The following is a 15248-nucleotide window of genomic DNA, read 5'->3' as shown; positions in this document are numbered from 1 at the left end:
TTGTTGTTGTTGTTGCTGGTCCTAGAGCTTGAACTCAGGTGCCTAGCCACAGTCTCTTGAATTTGTTTTTCTTTTATTTTTGATGCTGTTTCTAGGTTTTGAATTCAGGGCCTAATCCCTGTTCCTGAGTCATTCTTTTGTTGTTGTTGCTGCTGCTGCTGGTCATAGCACTTGAACACAGGGCCTGGTCACTCTTCCTGGGTTTGAAACCAGGACAGGGCAACTGTGCATGAGGGTTTTTGTTGTTTTCCCTCAAAGCAAGCAGTCTCTATGGCTTGAACCACACAGCTCAACTTCTGGCTTCTTTTACTTTTTGGCAGTTCATAGAAGATAAGAATCTCATAGAAACTAAGAAGCTGAGAGGTACTATATCAGCACCTGAAATCTGAGGATTGGGGTTGAAAGCCCAGGCAGGTAAGTCCATGAGACTCATCTCCATTTAACCCCCAAAAGAGAGGAAGTGGTGGAGTGCTACCTTTAAGAAAAATACTTCTATTTCAAGCCCTGAGTTCAAGACCCAGGACTGCTACACACTCACAAATTCCAATGGACTTTGCTGCCTGGGTTGCCTTGGAACCAAGATATTCAAGTTCTGTCTTTTGTGTAGCCTGAGCTACAGATGTGAGCCACCAATTCTCTGCTCATTTTAAAATCTGTAATTGGCTCTCTGTGCTCTTCTTCCACTCTGATTTTTTTTTTTAAATTTAATTTAATTTTATTTGTGAACATACTGTACAGAGGAGTTACAGTTACATGGGCAGGATAATGCGTACATTTCTTACCAAGCATTGCAGCCTCCTCCTTTGTTTACCCTTCACATCCCTTCCCAGCCTCCCCCCTCCCCCCCAATCCCAATCCTTCTCCTTCCCCCCTTCCCCCTCTTCCCCCGCCCCCCCCCCCCCTCCGCACCAACGTTGTAAAGCTCGTTTTGGACATGACAACTTGTACTTCTCATTGTTGCAACAGGTCCACCTGTATCCTTAAACAACTGGTTTTTCCCCATCTCCTCCACAAGTTATACTGACATCAAATATAGTGAAAGCAGGGGTTATACTGTGGGGGAGGGACATACAAAGCAACAAAGAGATAATCTTATAAATGTGTTAGAAACACATGCATGAAAGAAAAAAAACATTAAAATACACATCTAAGGGTTCATTTTCCTGACATCACATTACCTGACCTTTTCCGCTTGACTCATACATATACTAGATATTACAAATAAGGGAAACCATGGGACCTACGTTTCTTTGGGCCTGGCTTACTTCACTTAATATAATTTTTTCCAAGTTTTTCCATTTCCTAACAAATGGGGAAATGTCATTCTTTCTGATGGAGGCATAGAATTCCATTGTGTATATATACCACATTTTCTTGATCCATTCATCTACTGAGGGGCATCTGGGTTGGTTCCATATCTTAGCTATGGTAAATAATGCTGCAATAAACATAGTTGTGCTGGTAGCTTTAGTGTGGTCTTGTTTGTAAACATTAGGGTAAATGCCCAAAAGTGGGATTGCTGGGTCATAGGGGAGCTCTATGTGAAGTCTTTTGAGGAACCTCCATACTGCTTTCCAAAGTGGTTGAACAAGTTTACATTCCCACCAACAATGAAGTAAGGTTCCTTTCTGTCCACATCCCCTCCAGCATCTGTTGTTGTTAGAGTTCTTGATTTTTGCCATTCTAACTGGAGTGAGGTGATATCTCAGTGTTGTTTTGATTTGCATTTCTTTTATGGCTAGGGATGTTGAACATTTCTTCATGTGTCTATTGGCCATCCTTCTTTCTTCTTCAGAGAAGTTTCTCTTTAAGTCTTTCGCCCACTTATTTATTGGGCAGTTGTTTCTTTGAGGATTTGTTGTTGGGGGGTTTAATTTTTTGAGTTCCAAGTATATTTTAGATATGAGACCCTTGTCTGTTGTATGGCTAGTAAAGATCTTCTCCCAATCCGTGGGCTTTCTATTGATCTTGCTAACTATGTCATTTGCCCTGCAGAAGCTCTGCAACTTTATGCAATCCCATTTGTCCAACCTTTCTTTGATTTGTTGTGTTTCCGGGTCTCTATTCAGAAAATTTCGGCCTGAGCCAAGGAGACCTAGGGTTTCTCCTATTCCATCCTGTAATGTTTTCAGAGTGTCTGCTTTGAGTTCAAGGTCTTTGATCCATTTGGAGTTGATTCTGGTGCAGGGTGATATATAAGGATCTAGCTTAAGTTTTCTACATGTAGTTAACCAATTTTGCCAGCACCATTTACTGAAGAGGTTGTCTTTCTTCCATTCTATTGTTTTAGCTCCTTTATCGAAGATTAGATGGCTATAGGTCTGTAGGTTCATTTCTGGGTTTCCAATTCTATTCCATTGGTCCTGAGGTCTGTTCTTATGCCAATACCAAGCTGTTTTGATTACTATGGCTTTATAGTAGTCCACTCTGATTTTTTGTTTATATATTTGTATTTAATTAATTATTAGTTTTCCTAGCCCTATGTATCTGGGCCTGGTCACTGTTATTTTGCTTTTTTGCTCAAGGCTGTTGCTTTACCACTTGAGCCACAGCTCTACTTCTGGCTTTTTTGCTGGTTAGTTGGAGATCAGAGCCTCATGGAATTTTCTGCCTAGGTAGGATTTTAACCACCATCCTGAGATTTCATTCTCCTAACTGGGATTACACATGTCAGCCATCAAAAAATGCCTGGCTCACTCAACATTACTATTCTTAATGGGTTCTTCTACTCTTTTCATTCACATTATTCTTGTTGTTGTTGCTATTTTTGTTATTATTATTTGCTGGTCATAGGCTTGAAATCAGGTTGTGGGTGCTGTTCAGGATCATCCAGTTGAGACCCAGATCAAGTTCTGAACTTTTCTCTATTTCTTTTTGCTTCTTTCTTGGTTAATTTGAGAAAATTGTCTCATGGAAAAGTCTGGCACCACTCAAGAGGCTGAAATCTGAGGATTGTAGTTTGAAGCCAGTCCTGGCAAGAAAGTCCAAAACACTCTTTTTTTTTCTTCTTCTTTTGTTGTTATAAGAAGAATGTGAGGTGCAGTGGAGTTACAGTTTCATTAGCAGGTGATGACAGTTGTTTTTGAGCAATGGCCTCCCAAAGTACACTGCCTTCTGACTAGGGGTGTTCTACTGATGGTTAGAATGCATTCTATCTTCCTTCTAAACCCCATCATCCTGGTAACTGATTATTTATAAAGATGTGACCCTGACTCCTTAGCAGCAGGAGAAGGGACAGTATCATTCCTGGGTTGGGATGAAAACCAAGCAGATTCCCCTACCTGGTGTGCTGCCTCGCTCTGGGGGGCAGGATGATAGTGCTCCCTTCTGTGAAGAAGGAAAATGCCTTGAACAATTCTGCACCCTTTTTCTATTCATTTCTGACAGGTGAGGGCTGTGGGAATTGTTTATGGACTTATCCAGGGACAAGCAGGGCCTCTTCCAGCATCTCCATTGTGTCTAGGAAGGTAGGGCTTCAGCTTCCTCTCCAGATAGAAGCATCTTGCAGTGCAGTTGCAGCAGCCATGGCTTGCTCTAATGCCAGTGATTTCCCAGATCAGCAATATATCTGGTCTTGGGAAATGTCACCTTGTGCAGGTGAAATAGCTTTCAAGACATCTGTCCTGATGATTATGGAAGCCCGTGGCTAGGCTAGTGCAAGTGATGGTGACACAACGCTGCTCATGTGGCAAGGAGTGTGGAGGTGGCACCGGTGTAGATGAGAGGTGTTGGGTGGCCCACACGGTAGATGCTTTCTGCTCTGCCCACCACATAACTAAAGGCAATGCTGGCTTATCTGAATTTAACCAGGGTTGGGGGACCTATGGATTTTCTGGGATGCCAAAGCCCCCAGGGGACACAGGTTGAGATAGACTAGGTGAAAGGGAGTGAAGGAAACCTCGAGAAAAAGGAAGTCTTGGTTCTTTTTAAAAGTTCCTTTAATGGTTAAATTTCAATCAAAATGGGAAATAAATGGAAAAACAGTGATTCTAGATCTCAATTTGCTGAATAGGTATTCTAGGTAGGAGCCACCAGTGCCTGGCTCACTCATATCTATTGAGTTTATTAGGTTCTTGACCCTGCGGATGTAGCAAGTAGAAAAAGAAAAGCTTTGTTTTGAAGGTCTATGCTTTAGTGTGTGAGGGTGGGGGAGGGTAGAGAATGTATACATATACATATCTGTTTAAATATATGATGGAAAAAATAGATTGAGGGATGTACCAGGGAGGAATCTTAGCAATTTGCAGTGAAGTATGAATTTAGAAAAGCCTCATGTGGTAAAGTAACATAGGAGAGATCAAGGCAAGACATCCAAGCCCTATAATCAGCCAGGGTCATGAGCTCAAAGTGTGAGGCCTGTCTTAGAGGCAGTAGACCAGTGTGGCTGAATCACAGCCAGGCTGGGGAGTAGAGGAGATGCTTGCTGTAGGACAGGCAGTGGGCAGCTTGTGCAGAGCAAAGAGTTATAAGTGTGGTCTCCACCCAGCAGCAGTGATGTCATCCAGGAACTTTCTATAAATAAACATTAGCAGGTCCAGCCCAGGCCTGTTGAGTTAGAGGCTCAGGCCCAGTGGTTCCTGCTTCAAACAAGCCCTTTAGATGTGTTTGAGAACCACTAGCCAAGATGAGGCTCCTTAGGCTATGGTGGAGACTTTGGCTTATATTCTGAAACAGAAGTTTTGAAGGTTGGGAGTAAGAGTGATATGATTTGATTTAAGAAATATACAAAATGGGTGTCAGTGGCTCATACTTGTATTCCTAGCTAGTTATGAGGTTGAGGTTTGACCAAGCTGGTTCAAAGCCATCCTGGGAAAGAATATCTGTGAGACACTTACCTTGAAGTAGAGATGTGACTCAAGGGGCAAAGTGCTAGTTTTGAGCAAACAAGTTCAACAAACTCAAAGCCCTGGCTCTTAAGTTCAAGCCCAAGTACCAGCATAAAACAAACAGGCTAGGCACTGATGGCTGACACCTGTAATCCTAGTGACTCAAGAGGCTGTAGTCTGAGAGTGGTGGTTCCTGGCAGGAAAGCCCATGAGATCTTATCTCCAAATAACCACTGGAAAACACTAGAAGTGAAGCTATAGCTCAAGTAATAAAGCACCAGTCTTGAGCAACCAGTGACAATGGGCACGGCCTTGAGTTCAAGCCCTAGTACTGTCACTGACAAACACATACACATGCACACAAACATCAACACAAGTGGTGATGGTCACCCATGGGAAGGAAGCACAGGTGCCCAACGGGCCCCTCTCAATTCTCAGTGGCCCTCCTGTCCTTCGGAGACACCCCAGTTTTTCTTTCAGCATAATTATAATAATAATAATATTATAATTATAATTACTATATTAATGCTATAAGTACAATGATGTATTTTTTATAAAATGTATTGATGTTATTCTATAACATACATATTATGTAAAATATAAGTAATATACAAATAAATATAAATGTGTTATATAATACATAATATAAAATATATATGCTATAATATTAAATGAAATATAATAAGTATAATTGTTATAAATATATTTATTATTATACTAATTATTCAGGGCTCGGTATGTGGCTTAGTGGTAGAGTGCTTGCCTAGCATGCATGAAGCCCTGGGTTTTGCTCCTTAGTACCACATAAACAGCAAAAGCAGGATGTGACACTGTATCTCAAGTGGTAGAATGCTAGCCTTAAACACAGAAAGGCTCAGGGACAGTGCCTAGACCCTGGGTTCAAGCTCCAGGACTAACAAAAAAATAGAACCATATAGTAATTCTTCTACCTGCTCAAGCCCTGTAAAACTGGACACACCCAATCATCAACTGGGACCTTGAACTTGAGTGGGTGTAAAGGGTTCCACAAACATGATTTTTTTCTTGTCAGCCCAGGGGCTTGAACTCAGGCCATAGGTACTCTTCCAGAGCTCTTTTGATCAAGTCTTGTGTTCTGCCACTATGAGCCACAGCACCACTTTTGGTTTTCTGGTGGTTAGTTTGAGATTAGTGTCTTGGATTTCCTGCCCAGGCTGGCTTTGAACTGCAATCTTCAAATCTCAGCCTCCCAAGTAGCTGCAATTATAGGGGTAAGCTAATGGCCCTGTCTCACAAACATGATCTTAGATTTTAGGTCAGTTCCCTGGGCCCCACTCGGCTGGCTGGGCCTCCTTTTCCCCAGTGCTTTGGTGCTGGCAGCAGGTGAACAGAGCAGCAGAACAGAAGGTGGTGCCTAGTTACTTCTGGTGGAGCCTTTCTGTGTACTGCATGTCCTGCATTAAAAACCCAAACCCCCAAAGACACAAGGTTATTCTTTCAAAGTGGGTGATCATCAAGTCCAGAAATTTAGGGACACCCCCTAAAATCATAATCTACTCTGATCAGGAACCAGGAGTGACTGTGCCCCTTTTTCCTGGTTTTTAAGTTTTCACTATTATAATATTTATATCTATCTCTCTCTCTATATATTCCTTGGTAGTTGTACGGAGATGATGCCATCCATCAGAGCAGTTCATGGGTGCAGCATCTCTTGGTTGATGTCGCCCATTTCACGATTCTCACCACCCCTACCTATTGTATCATTTTTTTTTTTGTATGTGTGTCAATTCTGAGGCTTGGACTAAGGGCCTAGGTGCTGTGCCTACATGGAAGATTCCTGACTCCCATGATCAGACTTAGTCTGTTCTTCCTCAATTCCTTGCCTCAGTCATTTTTCCAGGTTCACAGCTCACATCCAAGGAACTTGCCTTGGGTGTAAGTGCAAGCCAGTTATCAACAAACCACAGGGCATGCTCAGAAGCAGCCACCTAGGGTCTGCTAACTCCACTCTTGAGTCTGCACACTCCATGCCTGATCCATAGCAAAGGAATCACAAGTGCATAAGTTGATGAACTGATGCTAAATTGGCTGGTTGTGGCTGGTCGTGGTTTGGATGTATTGATGAAGCAACTCTAAGGTGGCTTAGGCAACACTGTTGGAGCAAGTTTGTTAGATTTTAGAATACATGTTTCAAAAGCCATCTCATGTTGTAGTCATGATTGCATACCTTTGCTTCTCCCAGTCATCTCATGTCCCAAGCAGGTCACACCCCCAAGGTCTTATCTCATTACTCAGTCAAAACTGCTTTGCCCATTTTCTGTTCATAGATTCATTTTGAGCTTTGGCTCAAGTGGTACAGCACTATCATTTAAGCACAGAGAGACTCATGCACAGAGCCAAGGCCCTGAGTTCCAGACCTATGCCAGCAAAAATAGGAAGGAATAAGGACCAAAAAAATTCCAATTTTGATTTAAAGCATGAACCTATATATTCAAGCATTTAGCAACCAAACAGACTTCAAGTAAGATAATCTGAGATCACTTAAGATATTATAATTAGGGGCGGGGAAGGTGGCTCAGTGGTAGAGCACTTGCCTTGCATGCCTGAGGCCCTGGGTTCCATTCCCCAGCACAACATAAGCAAAAAGAAAAAAAAGCCAGAAGTGGTGCTGTGGCTCAAGTGATAGAGTGCTCACCTTGAGCTGAAGAGCCCAGGCCCAGAGTTCAGGCCCCACAACCGGACCTCCCCCCAAAAAAGATATAATTAAACGATCAGAGAACCTCCAAAATCACACACACACAATTCATCACACAGGACTTCTTCAATGAGATTATGAAGAATTTCACCTCAGAAACCAAGGATGTCAACAGACAGTAAGGACAGAAAATTTTCAATACTAAAATCTAGGCCAGAGAAATTAATGAGGTCTTATCTCCAAGGAGCAGCAAAATGCCAAGCTGTGTTTCAAGTGATAGAGCACTAGTGGAAACCAAGAAACCCAAATAAAGCTAGGTATTGGTTGGGGCTCATGCCTGTTATTCTAGAAAGGCAGAAGGCTGAGATCTGAAGATCACAATTCAAAGCCAATTTGGGCAGGGAAATACATGAGACTCTTCTCTCCAATTAACCACAAAAAGAAAGGGGAAAAAAAAGCCAGAGTAGAGCTGACCTTGGGTAAAAAGGCTCAGGGACTGGAACTAAGCCATGATTTCAAGGAAGGCCTAGAATCAGAACCAAAAGAAAGAAGAGCAAAATGAGAGAAAGAAGACAAAGGAAAAAGAAAGCCAAACAAGAGCACAGATCTATAACTTCAAGCCCCTGCATGCATGTGCAGGTGCAAACACACACACCAAGATTGAAATACAAGCAATAACAAGGTTATGATGAGTAAATATTTGGTGTCATGAAACCACGAATATAAATGACAACTCATTACTAACAAATCTATCTATCTATCTATCTATCTATCTATCTATCTATCTATCTATCTATCTATCTATCTATCTATCTATCTATCGAGACGAAGAGACAGACAGTGCAATCATGGGGCTCAAACTCAGGCCCTGCGCACTTTCCCTTAGCTTCTCTAGTTTACTGCTCCCACTCTTACCACTTGAGCCACCGTGCCACTTCTGGCACTTTCTGTTTATGTGGTACTGCAGAACTGAACCCAGGGCTTCATGTTTGCTAGACAAGAACTCTACCACAAAGCCCCATTCCTAGCCCCTAGTTACAGATTTTTAAAGAGAAGTACTAGGTTTCAAAATGAGAGCATCTAGCTTCTAACTAGATCTCTCTTGCTCTGCAGATCTAGCTCTTGAACTCACTCTCCTAGGAAAATGCTCGAGTTCGGCACCTCAAAAAGATCACCATAGACCAAGATCGATGTAATCAGCAGTGAGGTATTTATTGTGAGCTAGCTTGGTCCTCTGTGCACACAGAAACCAACTGGCAATGCTGAGAGGCCCCCAACCTAGGGTTTGCAGCAGTTTTATACACTCTTTGGGGAAAGCTGGGTCTTTGCACTCATCATATCATTCCTTGACAAATCAACACACACCGTGAGAAAATCATAAAACATTCCTAAAACATGATTTGTGTGTCCAATGGTGGGAAGGAATCTAGAAAGGGTTATTGGTCAGATCAAGGGGTTGATGCGCTTTAAGATTATTGGTTCAAGTCACAAGGGTGGTACAAGGGAGTACCTGCAGAACTGCAGGACTTTCTGGTTAGATATTGGTCACCACTCCCAGGTGGGGGCTGTCTGGAATCTCAGACAATTCGACCTTTGGCTTACCTTAGGCAAGCAACATCTGCAGTTTTCCAAGGACTGTTTGCCCTTAGCTTTCTGCAGAATTTCCTAGCTTTAGGACTGCAGTAGGTCAGAGGCTAAATTCCAGAATAAAATGAGGTTCCAGGTAAATTATTGGCCAAGTCTTTCACTAACCCTTACCCTTCATCAATTTGAACATATCAACCCACTGACTCTGAATTACAAAATAATGATGAGGACCTAATGGGAAATGTTGATGATTTTTTTTACCTCATCGATGGTAGTAACTACTGGTAACTCTTAGCAGCAGTAGATTTTGACCAGAAATTGCTCCTATTTCCACCACCAAGTGAAGTGGGAGACAATGGAGAGAGGCCCTGTGACCCAATGATCCCAGTGCAGGGAATCCTGCATGAAAGGAAAGAAATGAACATGCGAATGTTGTAAATCCACAGAAGGAAGAGAAAAGCAGCCTGTACCTGGCTTCACTTCCTGACTCCCCCTCTCCCTCCATGGTTTAATCTTTCTTGGCCATATTTGTCACATTGTATCCTTAGCAGTCCCTCCTATGCCTCAGTTGCAGGTTTGAAGTTTCTTTTATTCTCAGGGTTTGTCTTGTGATTTCATCTTTTCTTATGGCCTTTTCATTTTAAATAAATCATTTCCTTAAGTTGTATACCAAAGATTTTGAGTTGTTTAAAAATATAATAGTGAGATGTACAAGCCACTATGTTGAAAATGAACTTTACAATTTCAGGGAGGTGGGGTGGGGAGGGAGGAGTTGGGGAGGTGGGGAGGGAAGGGATGGTAGGGGAAAAATGGAGGATGAGGTAAAAATACTCAATAGGAAATGTACTCATTACCCTACTCATGTAGAGTATTTTTACAATAAAAATATATATGGAAAATAAATAAAAATATAATAGTATGGCACCAAACTTGAAGAGTCAGGGTGTTTTTTTAAACTGGATGCCACTTTAGTAGCTTCTTTGCCACATCCCGGGTGTGGCAAAGGACTTAAATGTAATCCACAATGGTTTCACAGACTGTTGGAGCAAGTCCCAGGGCCTACACACAAGACTAGTGTCCTTGTGCCTGGAACACAGGGACAGTGTCCTTGTGGGAGCAGGTCTTAGGATCCCGTGGCCCTAGAGGAGGGAGTGGTGTGGCCACTGTTCTTGCAGTTCCTGAAACTGCCATGATGACAGCCATAGTAGTCCAACTCAAGCCAACTCAAGTCCTTGACAACAGTCCTCTAGGCCTAAAAGTTAGACCTTTAAGGGGTCCATGTCTAGCTGTGATTGGTCTATTTCTGCCTAATAACACTGGTCCTGGCTGTGATTGGTCCATTCCTTCCTGGTGTCACTAGCCCCAGCTGTGATTGGTCCATTTGCTCACTGACCTCACATGCCATTCTGAGGTCCTTGTAGGGGTTATAGAAGGCAGTTGCTCTACTTTTTGTCAGTTCCAATGCTGAGCACTCTCCTTTGGATGACCTGCCAGACCAAATGAGAGCTAGGTTGATGCTTTCATTTGGGGGTTGGGGGGAAAGGAGGTTTTGTGTTGTGTGGGTTTGGTGATTTCCATTATTCTGTGGTTTAAATTGAGCTAATTTTTGTTAAGATTTGCTACCCACTAAATTGGTTCCATTAACTTCTTAAAATTTGCTCCCTGCCTTATTTATTGAACTAAGTTTTTATTATTTATTATCCACCGTATTTATTTAACCATGTTAGTTAAGACTGACTCCCTACCATCCTTTTGAAGATGGAATCAGACATATTTGAATACATGTCATTCTCTGTTGTGTTGGAGAAGAACTTTTCCAACCTATATGATGCTGATGAGATCATTGGAGCTGGCTGCTATGGTGTGGTGGTGAAGGCCTACCACCGTCTCACAGACAGGGAGGTGGCAGTGAAAATGCTGGAGAAAGAAGGGCGCCTGAGCCTGGTGGAAAATGAGGTGGACATTTTAAAAACTCTCCATCACCCCCATGTGATCAGAATGTACCAAGTGATTGAGGGAGAGAAATACATACACCTGGTGCTGGAAATGGCCACCAGAGGAAACCTCCTGGTGTGGCTCATAGACTTACACCGCCGCCTTTTTGAGGATGAAGCCAGGAGGTTTCTGAAGCAGATAGTCAGTGCTGTAGTTTACTTACACAAGAACAGGATCGCACACCGCGATCTAAAGCCTGACAACATCCTCCTGGATGAACACAGTAATGCCAAGGTTGGCGACTTGGGGCTGAGTGTCAGGATCGCCCCGGGGCAGTTGCTCACAGAAAAGTGTGGTGCCTTCATATTCCGTGCCCCTGAAATGTATCTGCAGCAAGAATATGATGGTTTCAAGGTGGATCTCTGGGGCCTGGGCACTATCTTGTTTTTCATGGTTACAGGAAAACCCCCCTTTAAAATGACCACTTTCAAACAGCTTAGTACACAAATTGTACAGGGCAGGTACACTATCCCATTTCACCTGACTGCAAAAGGACTTAGCATCCTTTTGAAGCTCCTAACTGTAGACCCGCAGCAGAGGCCGGATATAGAACAAATCATGGTGCACCCATGGTTTGATCGAGTTGAAGAAGGCTCCCTGTATCCAGAAGAGCCACTGCCTGACAAGTTAGACACAACAATTGTCACAGCTATGTGTGCCATGGGATACACTGAATCTCAGATCTGCGAATCAGTAATGCAGAGAGCTTATGATGAAGTGATGGCTACCTATTGTTTCATAAAAGATGGCCTAAAGCAAGGGAGTGTCAGCCCTCTCCCTGTTAAATCAGTGCACTCTGGTGTTGGACCATATCCAACTCCCACAAACCTTTCCACCTTCCCTCTAAAGAGGAGTGCAAGTTTACCTGCTCTGCTTCATTGTCTGCCATTACTATCTGAGTTTATGCAGACCTGCCATGAGAAGCAGAAGAGACACAGAAGTGTCTCCCTGCCTGCCATTCCCCTCTGCTTGATGCAGAGTAGCTCCAGTCCCAGCATCAGCTCCCTGTATGACTCAGTGTCTGCCCTTCACTGCTGCTGCCTCCCAAAGAGCCAGGAGGAGACAGGAAGTTGTAAAGCAAAAGCAGAAGCCCTGCCCAGCTCTGCACAGCTCCAGGATGAGAGCAGAGTCTGCAGCATTATCAAGAGTCAGGGCTGCAATGAGCCTGGAATGGAATCTAGGAGATATGCTTGGTATGGTAGTAAGGAACTGCCAGAAGAGGCTGCAGAGAAAGTTTTAGTGCTTCCAGCATGCTCAGCAAAGAACTCTGGGTGCTCTTGCTTTGGGAACAGAGACAACACATCAGAGGACGATGTCCTTCCCTTTGAGCAGCCTCAGAATGATAGCAGAGACTCTAGCTCCAGAAGAAAGCGGAGCAAGAAGGGTGTGGTTAGCAGAATATTTACTGCTTTTTGCAGATTGTGCTGCTGTCTGTGGACCCAGGAACAGAGCAGTTCCAGAGATGGCAGTGAAGAGCCCTGAAAGACAGCAAAGCCATTGAAAGGCAGAAGCCCTGTCACTGACACAGGAAGCTTCTTGCCCACCCATCTGGGTACAGCAGAACAACCCCAGCCAGAGAGTTTGTAAGAACAGGGGCATGCAAGAGAAAATGAGCTTGTATCTCTGGACACTGCTAACCCCATTAGAAGACTGCTCTTGATAGTACAAATTATACTACCTGTAAACACTTAAAACTGATTTTTTTAGAAAGAAAAGTGAAAGTCTTCCAATGACAAAACATCTTCAACATAAGGAAACAATTAAGATCAAACTGTCTGTGGTTGCTTGGAAGTGCTGTCCTCTCTGTATTCTTCATCCTTAGTGCATTTAGAATGAATAGGCATAGTTTAGAAGTGTTTGTGTTCCCACTTTAAACTAGGTAAGTGGGGGCTGGGAAGGTGGTTCAGTGGTAGGGTGCTTGCCTCACATGAATGAGGCCCTGGGTTTGATTCCTTAGCACCACATAAGCAGAAAAGAGCTGGAAGTGGTGCTGTGGCTAGAAGTGGTAGAGTGCTAGCCTTGAACTGAAGAGCTGAGGGACAACGCCCAGGCCCAGAATTCAGCAGCACCCCGCTCCGACCAACAACCACAACAACAACAAAATAAAACACAAAAAACCCTAAATGACCTTATCTTTTAAGCTTGAATTTATTTTTAATTCTAATTTTCCTTAGTGTAGACAAATCTCTATTCTCTTCATTTAGTAATGTACATGCTATAAATCTGTGAATTTCATAATCTATGAACTCTATAAGCTATAAGAATCTGTGAATTCTATAAGGTATTTTATAAGTATGATGTAACTCCATCCTTAAAATCTAAAAAAAAAGCACCAAAAATATTTATTTCCAAAAAACAAAAAGAAAAACCAGTGAACATCATTGCTGGTGAAGATACTAAATTCTATGCTGCCTCTCTTGTGAGCAAGTGCCTCAAGAGTGATTACTACTGCCTGTGTCCAAAATCTTTCCCCGTCTATGACTTGACAAATTGTGCATAGCCTATCAGTTCTCCCAAAGCTGCACAGCCCAAGGCATCATAGAATGAAGATCCATCACAACATAGGCTGAGAATTTCTAGTTCTGAACAACTGACCTCCCTGACAGAAAGGAAAACTAAGGGGTTTTCTGTTGGTTGGGGTAAAATTTAGGTCAAGTCATCTTGACTTTATTTAACCCTCTTTGCTTTGTTCTTCTTTCCTCAAAAGAAATTCTTAGTTTTTCCTTATATTATTTTGTCCTTACATTTCAGGGTTTTTTCTGGTTTTTTTTTTTTTTTAAACTTATATCCCAACCTCTCACTCTGGTGGTCATAGACCTTGAAATCAGATGTCTAGGTTTTAAAATCTTTTATTGGCTCTTCTTAGCTTTCTTTTTCTTTTATTATTCCTGTTGAATTTTATCATTAGTAAAGGTATTGTGGATTTTTATTAAAGGTCTAGCCACTTTGCCTGAAGATTTTTGTTTTCTACATCTCCCACTTTAGAGGCTTCACAGCTTAAGCCACAGGTCAACTTGGAGTTTTTGTCCTTTGTTTTTGAAAGTTCTAGGGCTTAACCTTGGGGCACGGCCATTTTGTGATTAATTATTTTTTTGTTGGGCCTGTGGCTTGAACTCTGAGCCTGGGCACTGTCACTTGGCTCTTCAGCTTAGGGCAAGTACTCTACCACTTGAGGCAAAACACCACTTCCAGTTTTCTGGTGGTTAATTGGAGATAAGAGTCTCATGGGCTTTCCTGCCTAGTCTGGCTTCCATCCTTGATCCTCAGATTTCAGCCTTCTATGTAGCTAGGATTACAGGCATGAGCCAAGGGTTCTCGATGCTATTTAAATTTTTTGTCTCAAGTCTAGCAGACTCAACTACATGAACCACAGCTCAACTTTGGCCTGCTTTTGGTGGTTAATAGGAGCTTAGAGGCCAGGGCAAGCAAAAAGCATTACAGAGACACCTGAAATGTGAAGAGCACAACTCAAAGCTAGCCAAGCAGGAACAACCAGCAGACTCACCTCTACAGTTAACCACCAATAGGCAGAAAGTAATAGCACTTTAACCACAAGCAAAACACCTCAACCTTGAGTTCCAGTATTGAACACATTATAACAAGTCTCCTTGGAATTTCCTGCCCAGGCTGGCTTTGAACCCAGAACCTAAGATTTCACCCACCATGTGCAGCTTGGATTAAAGATATGAGTCTTCAGTTTAAAATCTTTAATTGGATATTCTTTCCCTACCTTTTGATTTATAGTTCTCCTTATTTTTTAATTGATTTTGTTAGTGCAGGTGTTATGGCTTGTTATTAAAGGACTGGCCACTGTCTCTGAAGTTCTCTCTCTGTTTTATTATGATACTCTCTTTAGAGCAAGGTTCACATCAAGAGCCACAGCTCAAATTCTGTTGTTTCTTTTTTGTTGTTGTTTTTCTTCCTCCCTCCTCCTCCTCCTCCTCCTCCTCCTCCTCTTCTTCTTCTTCTACTTCTTCTTCTTCTTCTTCTCCTTCTCTTTCACCTTCTTCTCCTTCCTCCTCCTCCTCCTCCTCCTCCTCCTTCTCCTTCTCCTTCTCCTCCTCTTTCTCCTTCTCCTTCTTCTCCTTCTCCTTCTCCTTCTCTTTCTCCTCCTCCTCCTCCTCCTTCTTCTCCTTCTCCTCCTCCTCCTCCTCCTCCTTCTTCTC

General features: G+C 42.7%; 1 protein-coding gene across 1 annotated transcript; it reads left to right on the top strand.

Annotated features, from left to right (window-relative positions):
- The first annotated feature begins 10845 nt into the window (after window positions 1-10845).
- Window positions 10846-12564, top strand: LOC122122027 (sperm motility kinase 2B-like). Its single transcript, XM_042696196.1, has one exon. It carries the CDS (start codon window positions 10846-10848, stop codon window positions 12562-12564), a length of 1719 nt encoding a protein of 572 aa, XP_042552130.1.
- The last annotated feature ends 2684 nt before the right edge of the window (window positions 12565-15248 follow it).

This window comes from Dipodomys spectabilis, unplaced genomic scaffold, assembly GCF_019054845.1.
Source record: "Dipodomys spectabilis isolate Male_0828 unplaced genomic scaffold, ASM1905484v1 ptg000201l, whole genome shotgun sequence".
NCBI lineage: Eukaryota > Metazoa > Chordata > Mammalia > Rodentia > Heteromyidae > Dipodomys > Dipodomys spectabilis.
Note: the sequence above shows the minus strand (reverse complement) of the source record. Positions and strands in the feature narration are given on the sequence as shown.